The sequence below is a fragment of the Maylandia zebra genome, linkage group LG9, assembly GCF_041146795.1.
Source record: "Maylandia zebra isolate NMK-2024a linkage group LG9, Mzebra_GT3a, whole genome shotgun sequence".
Classification (NCBI taxonomy): domain Eukaryota; kingdom Metazoa; phylum Chordata; class Actinopteri; order Cichliformes; family Cichlidae; genus Maylandia; species Maylandia zebra.
Window position 1 is genome coordinate 9,049,883 of NC_135175.1, and position 8,283 is coordinate 9,058,165.

The 8,283-nt window shown below is 45.7% G+C and overlaps 1 protein-coding gene across 1 annotated transcript; it reads left to right on the forward strand.

Annotated features, from left to right (window-relative positions):
• The first annotated feature begins 507 nt into the window (after positions 1-507).
• Positions 508-7,318, forward strand: klf6a (Kruppel like factor 6a). Its single transcript, XM_004568499.6, has 4 exons — positions 508-896; positions 2,479-3,052; positions 3,800-3,923; positions 4,458-7,318. The coding sequence occupies exons 1-4, from the start codon at positions 795-797 to the stop codon at positions 4,507-4,509; spliced, it is 852 nt and encodes a 283-aa protein (XP_004568556.1). The 5' UTR covers positions 508-794; the 3' UTR covers positions 4,510-7,318.
• The last annotated feature ends 965 nt before the right edge of the window (positions 7,319-8,283 follow it).

The window sequence follows — 8,283 nt, forward strand, 5'->3', positions numbered from 1 at the left end:
CTAATGACAGCGTGTGTCGTGATAACATAATATCCTGCCATCCATTAGTCACCGTGTCCCAAGACACGTCTTCACCGAGTGGAACTTTCAATGGCTCTTGTCAACACAAGCACTTCGCCACAGTTACGGCCTTGAAGACAACCCCCTTCAAACAACACTGTTGCAACTGCTACTTGTGACAAAAGTTGCACACATGTACACAAGAGGTTTCGGCTCACATGCGCGGTCTGTGGCGAAACACCGTCGACAGAAAAAAAGACTACGGCGAAAAGAGCCCGTCGCTGGTTATATATATGTGGCTATAAATACCAGCCAATCAGAGACGAGCCACTGAGAGTTAAACGAACCACTTAAAAGCGGAGATGAGTTAGCGGACCGACGCGATTGGTCGGCTGTGATATCATTCGCGGGCCCTTGCTCTTCTCGTCGCTGATTGGTGGAAAGGGAGGCGGGCGTAACTGATGACGACGAGGGGGCGGCAGAGGAGAAGAGGGAAGGAGGGGAGGGGGCATCGAGGTTTGAAGAGGGAAGTTTGCAGAGCGCAGTTGTTCCCCATCCAGTGTGGTGCAGTGTTTGCAAATACCTTGAACGAGAGCGAGAGAAGAAGGAAAGGGGGGGATTGACTGGCTGACTGACGCGCGGAGTCTTCTTCTGGTGCTGCTGCTGAGTACAAGTCGTTTGCATCGCGGAGGGATCGCTGCTGTGTCTTTCACTGGGTTTTCTACCTGAGAAAAATATATTTAAGTGCAGCTAAAACAAATTTAAATAATAAAAAATCACAAGCTCGGGGAAAAATGGATGTTCTACCCATGTGCAGCATCTTTCAAGAACTTCAAATAGTTCACGACACGGGCTATTTCTCAGCCTTACCGTCACTGGAGGAGTACTGGCAGCAGGTGAATATAAGTTAATGTATCCGCTAGCAGCTCTTTTTTTCCACTACTAAGTCTCAATTTGAGCCTGTAAGGCAAAGCGGAACTGAGCAGATTTCATGCTCTTCTTGCTGTAACACATGACACGGCGGACAACTTCAAATGTATTTATATGTACTATGTCCGTGTATGTACGCTGATAACGGTTGTACAAAAACAGGCTCCCGCTGCTTAGACGGATCCCGTTTCATTTTCTGTTTGGTTCTGAAGTTTGTGGCTGAAGTGGATCAGTGTGTCAGTCTGACAGCTGGAGTCCGAGATGAATGGGGAGAGAGTAACTCGAGCAGAATCGGCGTGCTGCTGCTTCACTGCCACTGCTCTGTTTGGAGCACGGCTTCTGCTTGTTTTTCGGCCAATGCTTTCAGGGCACTGGGGTGCTTCTGTCAACTGCTGACACATGCTGGCGAATGACAGCGGTTGTGGGAAGGAAGTGCAGTTTGAAATCAGCATGAGAGTAGAGGATGTCGTTGTCGGTGCTTTTCAAATCACAAAGTTATAAGTCTGTTGTGGGATCTGCGTTATACGTCTCTGTGCTTCAGAGCATTTGCTTTCCTTTACGAAGCAGATGTTTGTATCATTCTTGGGATTTGAATGGGCTCCACGGCATAACGATATCAAAATGTCAAGCCTCGGCCAATTACTCCTCCTCCTCGCATGAGTAGACACCAGCACAGCTGGAAAAATGTAGTGTAAAAGCTGCAGAGGCCTAGAGGAGAATATTTATAAAAGCTGCTGTCTCAGAACTCTTCTTCTAATGACCCCCCTCCTCCTTTTTTGCTTTTTAACTTTAAGGGCCCTGTAGAAGTTAGTAAATTTAGAGTCAGTGAATCTTTTCACAGCTGGGGCTTGGAGGGGCTGACAGTGAGGGGAAGGACTGATTGCATGACAGCGGTCCTGCATGAGGACAAGCAGCTGAAATGTTGGAGGGGGAAGTTGAGCGGCTTCCTTAAAAGGACTCTATATTTGTTGAGTGAGTCATTGTGGAGTGCTGAAATGACACTGCACGTTTGGCTGCAGGAGAGCTCAGAGCTGAGGCTGCTCAATGAACTCCATGTGGTCGCGTCGTGTTATGATGCCCAATCAGCGGTGGAGGGGGCTGAGCTGAGCAAAGGAGACACATGATTAGTGACGCCGGCATCAGGAAATGCAAATAATGGCGGTTTCTAGAAGCATGTGTCTTTATTTTTTCCCCAAATTGGCCATCAAAAGTTTAAAGTTTTGAAAATCGGGGCTTAGCTTTTAAGACGTATATCAGCGTGCGTCATGTGATACAAAGAAGCAGCAAATATTGGTTGTTTTTTCTTTAATTTTCCTTCCATTGCTTAATCAGTGCAGCCTCATTACTGCACATGCAGAAATAGCAGAAATTTGCTGGTTTCCCGCTGTAAGCGTTTAGCAAATATTCCACCAGCCAAAAGCATACTGGGGATGTGCGCATGCATGATTTAAAAGGATTTCCCCTCTCGCAGAAGCATTTTGCTGCTATGAGTGAATGTGCTGTGACTCATCTGTTCTTACTGTGTCTTTTTCTTTTGCATTCATCCAGACATGCTTGGAGCTGGAGCGCTACCTGCAGAGCGAGCCTTACGTCTCCACATCCGACCTCAAGTTCGACAGCCAAGAGGACCTCTGGAGCAAGCTGATCTTGGCCTGCGGGGATAAGGCCAAGGCCGAGTCTGACCCAAAGGCCCACGAGGAGGACAATCAGGACAGCCAAATCTTGGAAACCAACAGTGTGAATTCAGACGCCAGCAGCGAGGCTTCAGACAGTTCTGAGGAGCTCTCGCCCACTCACAGCTTTACCTCCAACCCTCTGGGCTCTGTCTTGGTTGGCTCTGGACCTTTTAGCCCCTCTGTCATTAGCACACCTCCATCCTCTCCCGAGGCCAACTCGGAGGCCAGCGGCGCGATGAGCAGCTGGGTGAGCACGCACGCCGAGTTGCACTTGCCGGTCAAAATCAGGAGCGGCGGCGTGGCAAAGAGCTCGGAAAAGACGGGACTTGCCTGCGGAGACGCATCTCCGGACGGCAGGAGGCGTGTGCACAGGTGCCATTTCAATGGGTGTCGCAAGGTTTACACAAAGAGCTCCCACCTAAAAGCACACCAGCGCACACACACAGGTGAGTCCCGGCTCTATCTGCCCCAGAGTAAAAACAGAAAAGGGGGATACAAGGAAAGACAGTACTTTCTTTAAAAAAATAAAATCTCAGATTTTATTGAGTCGATGCCAGGAGTGCTGTTAATTCAGTCTTCCACCTTAATGGCATCGTCTGCCCATTGTGTCATGTAATTAAAGGTCCACAGTGCATGATGTCCTCAGCTGGAGCGCTGAGTATTAGCTCTGCATGGCTGGATAGCTAAACTGTGACCTAATCTATCTGGAATGTGACTGACTGAGCCAGAGAGAGAGCGAGGAGAGGGGGGGGTTTACAAGGGGGAGGGGTTGTACGTAGGAGATAAAAGGACTTCAAAACAGATTGGGTTTCACCATGGGAAAGGGGAGACTGGCTGAGGAGCCGGGGGGACTGAACTGGGAGGTGCTTTGACTGGTCATTCCAATGTCCCTTGTGTTTGATCAGCAGTGTGAAATTGCACTTGCGGCTTCTTCTTTTTTTCCCCTCCCTCTGTTTTGCATTTTAAATATCCCACACATTCAGCCACACTGCAGCACTGTTGACATTCTTGGCATGTTTCGAGCTGCATGCACGCAGAGCCTGTGAGCCAACAGGTTCAGTGGTATCCCAGGTTTCAGACAGCTTTGTCAGTCCGTCTTCCTGATTGATTTGAATGAACGAAACAAGCATGTCATCACACCAGGAGGAAATGTTAGCGCGGGTTTTAACCAGTCTTCTTGTTTGCTCCTGCAGGTGAGAAACCATACAGGTGTTCGTGGGAGGGCTGCGAGTGGCGTTTTGCACGAAGCGACGAGCTGACCAGACACTTCAGGAAGCACACCGGGGCAAAGCCATTTAAATGCAGTCACTGTGACAGGTAAGCTGGGCTGTTTATCTCTGAGCATCGTCACCGGGCTTCTGATAAGACTGCTTTTGTTCTCATGGGATCTGATTTTTAATTTATTATTTTCACTTCCCATGCATCATCCTAGCAGTGATGCTTGTCTTTAGACTGAAAGCACATTCATGTAGCCCAAAAAACTAGTACTCGACTAATGAATAGATCGCTCTGATATATCGGGTAATGCTAACTCAGTATACACATGTTGATATTTTTGGCCAGTTTGTCTAGTAAAAATGTGACATAGCATATTTCAGGCCCAACAGAAGCTTATGAGTCAGATGTCAAGATTGCTTGTCTGCGTTGATGTTTGGACTCTAATTTTTAGAGTCTTTGACACAAAAATCAGGAAAAGCCAGGCTGCAGGAAAAATGAAGCAACTGGCTTCTTCATATTACGAATTTCTCAGTTTAGGTCTGCAGATTGCAACGACTATCTTCATGCCCTACAGCGTGCCTCATCCAGCATCTTACTGACTTTCTCTCTTGCCTCCCCCCAATCTATCCACAGATGTTTCTCCAGGTCTGACCATCTGGCTCTTCACATGAAGAGGCACATCTAGAGCGGGGTGAGCGCCGAGCGACGCCACAAAGTGGGGGGAAAAAAAAGTTTTGAAAAGGGGAGAGGAAGGAAAAAAAAATGTAAACAAACGCCGCCTCCCGACCAGTCTCTTGGTTGAACTGTCCCAGAGCAGGGTGGCGGGAGAGTGTTCCAGCCAAAGCATGCCGTTTTGCACCATACTGAAACCCAGTGCCTCCGGGACCTCTCTTCGGAGAAAGGCGCTCTGAAGGTTGTCTATTGCAACAAGAGGACAAAATCATGGATGGGCAAGTTTTTTTTTGTCGGTTTTTTTCTTTTTGTTTTTTTTTGGATTGAGAAGGACTTAAAACACACACAGACACACACAAAAAGACAAAACTAAACAAAAAAAACAGAAGAAATAAAAAGAAAAGACAATTAAAGAGTGAATGATTTGTACGTATGGTGCATGATGTTTTGGGGACATCTCCCAGACAGCAGATACACTGGTACTTTACTAAACTGTCTGAGGCAAGCATGTGTGCACTGTGAATGTCTGTGATTGGCTACCGGACCCCCCTCCTCCCCATCTGGAAGAGAGAGGAGAGGAAGAGGAGAATTTTGGGGGGTAGAAGAGATGGGATTGGCGGATGGGCTGGTACCGATGTTGCTGTGGACTGAGCATTCTGGGAGAAGCATTCCGCTTGTGTTTCCCTGGTGGCGGTGTGAGGATGAGGCAGGGAGGAAGCTCCTGCCTGCCTGCCTGCCTTGTGTGGTAACCAGACTTGGGTGAGGGAGGGGGGGCCCCCCTGCTTCTCTGAAGCTAGCGAGGCCTTGGGTTTGACCAGAGCCAGTGACAAAGAGAGAGAGAGAGGTGCTGACATGTCACCTTCTGGTCTGTGTAACCTAGGGACCAAAACACCCCCCTACACCCCTCCCCTCTCTTGGTCACTGTATGACAGGAGCTTTTTTTGGTGTTTTTGGTGCAGCTACTAAATGTGCAATGTGTTATGTAGCCTGGTTTATTATTTTTTTACAAGCTACAAAGCTCATTTGTAGTCCAATTGTATAAGCTGTGTGCTTAGAGGTATAACACAACTATACTATAACTTCAGTATCATAGACAGGTGTTGCATGGTTCTAGGGTTTCTTCATTTCCTGTTTCCACTGTAATCAGGACTCCAGATAGTTTCAATAAAAGTGCAGCTAAACGGCAAACAGTTAAATGTTACAATATTGTACATAAAGCCTTGACGATTTCCTCTTTTTTTTTTTTTCTTTTTTTTTTAATATATATTTTAACACTTAAATCCATTGCCTTCATTCTGGTTTGTCAGATCACCCCTGCTTGCTAACATTCTCATTCATTCTTTGCCTTGAGGAGTCATTTTGGATTTTTTTGTACTTTCTTTCCAATAATGCACTGTTGACCTTTTAATGGTGCCTTATGCAAGTGACTCGGCCCTCTGGGGTAGCCGTGGTTTTGCTCCCTTTGGGGTGTCACATTTGTTGTCTGGGTGATTTGCGAAAAGCTTAATCAAGGCTCAATTACAAATGAAATTGCACCTACTTTGTGTTTAAACTAGTTTTTTCTGGCAGTTAATTTGTTGTTTAAATGTAAATGTTCACAAAAGTACCTTTTCTGAGTCAACTGCCTTTTTTTTTTTTTTCCCCGTCTCTTTTTGAGTCGGAGCACCAGTTTAGTCGATGTAAATGCCATTAATTTAAGTTTGAACTTGTACATAGGACAAATGCTGTATGTTTAGAGCACTTAAATTCATTTATTAAAGATGTTAACTACTGTGTAGTATGTACTGAAGTCCATCACACACAGTGCTGCTCCTCTCATTCACCGGTGTCCTTCCCCACCCCACCCCGGTTTGACCACCCCCCTTTCCTTGTCCCTGCATCCCTTCGAGTGGGACTGAAGGGGGGGAAAAAGCTAAAGATTTATTGTAATTAACAGGCTGCAGTCGGACAGGCCTCGCCTTGTACCGCCTCACAGTAATGAATTGCTAAAGGCTTTGTTGGCATGGAATCTGTCACAGACTGCTGACTGTGTAGGTTGGTTATTGACCTGTCTGGAGAGCTTTGTTTTAGCCAAGCTGCAACAGTATTATGAAAACCACAGGAGTGAGCCGGGTGGGGTGAATGGAGGCTCTCAGGATCTGGGAAATTTGGCCACAAAAAAAGCTCATCAAAGTTTCTGTTTGGAGGTGGCGCGAGAAGGACCCTCAACGACAAAGTAGAGCCCAACCCCCCGACTCCCAAACCGCTCGGGCTTCTACCGATTACTGCTTTAGGATAAATCTTTGTGCGGCACTGTCTCTAGGTCAGCGACCCGGCTGCAGGAATCCAATGTCGCAGCAAGTTGCAGAGCGGCATGCTCCGACATATGGATTTCAGATGAGCGGGCACTGGAGACGGGGATGAGTACAAACTTGAAAGTGCTTGCTGCGATAGATTTTGGGAGCGCTGGCAAGGCCCTTGGCAGGCAAAGAGCAGGAACATCCATTCTGCGAAAACAGCAGCCGATACTGTTCCAAGTGATAATTGAGCCTTGATTCAGCCTCATGCTTTTTTTCTTTCCTTCTTGTCTTTGCTCGCATTTCTTTTTTTTCACATCTCCATCATCACTTTCATCTCCACTACCCAAACTACTCTGTCTCACACACACACACAGAGCTCTTTGTTCTCTAAAATCTTTGTATTAAAAAAAAGGAAAAAAAAACTTTTGTAAAATTGTTATGTTTATGCTTTATGAAATTTTTATTTGAAATTGTTTTGCAAAATTGTTATATTTCTGTATGAATGTATTTTTTATTGGAATAAGAAATTCTTATCTGACCTTGGCTCGCCTCCTTTGTCTCATTTGTTGATTCTCCTCCTGAGTTATGCTTTATTACTGTGAAACCCCCCCCCCCCCCCCCCCTTTTTTTTTTTCCATTTTCTTTTTGGGTTTTTTGTAAAATTTTTCCTTTTTTTTTTTTTTTTTTTTTTTTTTGGCTGGAGGAATATATTTTTAACTTGCCCTGCAGCTACAACGATCACATTAGATCAGAGCTGTGGTTGAAACACTGCATACTTTGTTTCTGAACAACCTCGCCTCTTCCTGACTCATACATACCTTTGTCTCTTGAATGACCATCTTTGGAGAAGCTGGCTCTCAAACACAGAAACCTTGGTGGCAAACATTCAAATTTTTGCTTGGTTTTTTGTTTTTTCTTCCCACCCCCAGAAAAGTTTCAGTAAAATTCCGCTACAGCGGTTTCAAGTCTAAAAACGACTGACTGCTCAGAGCTAGCTAGCTCTCATCAAAGCAGAATAAATAATTTATCTCCGTCTCCTACAGCCCGTGGCATTTAATTAGAGAGCCGCTTTTATACATTTGTTAGATAATTACTCTACTTGACACAGATAATGATACAAAACAGCAGTGTATAAAGCAAAGAGTCTAGTTTAAGCTACAAACTAACAGGAAAATAAGAGTTAGATAAAACAACACCCTTCTTCTCTGCTTCCCGTGCTGATGACCTCGAATGGGCAGGCAACTTATTAGCACCTCTGATTTTCAGTAAAAGCCCTGTGGTTTCTAAATGAAGCTCTGCCTGCAGTTGGTAATTAAGCTCGCTCCGGAGAGCCTCCCGGCTTTGGAGTGGTGAAGAACGTTGTTTTTTTTCCCCCCACTTAAATCCTGGAGTTCCTTGATCTCTCAAAACTGCTGCCCTGCTTGGTTTGTCAACTTCACATCTACCAAGCATGCAAAATGCACCATTATTGAGCATTAAAAAAAGGGGGATAGCATTCCAAGCCAGTC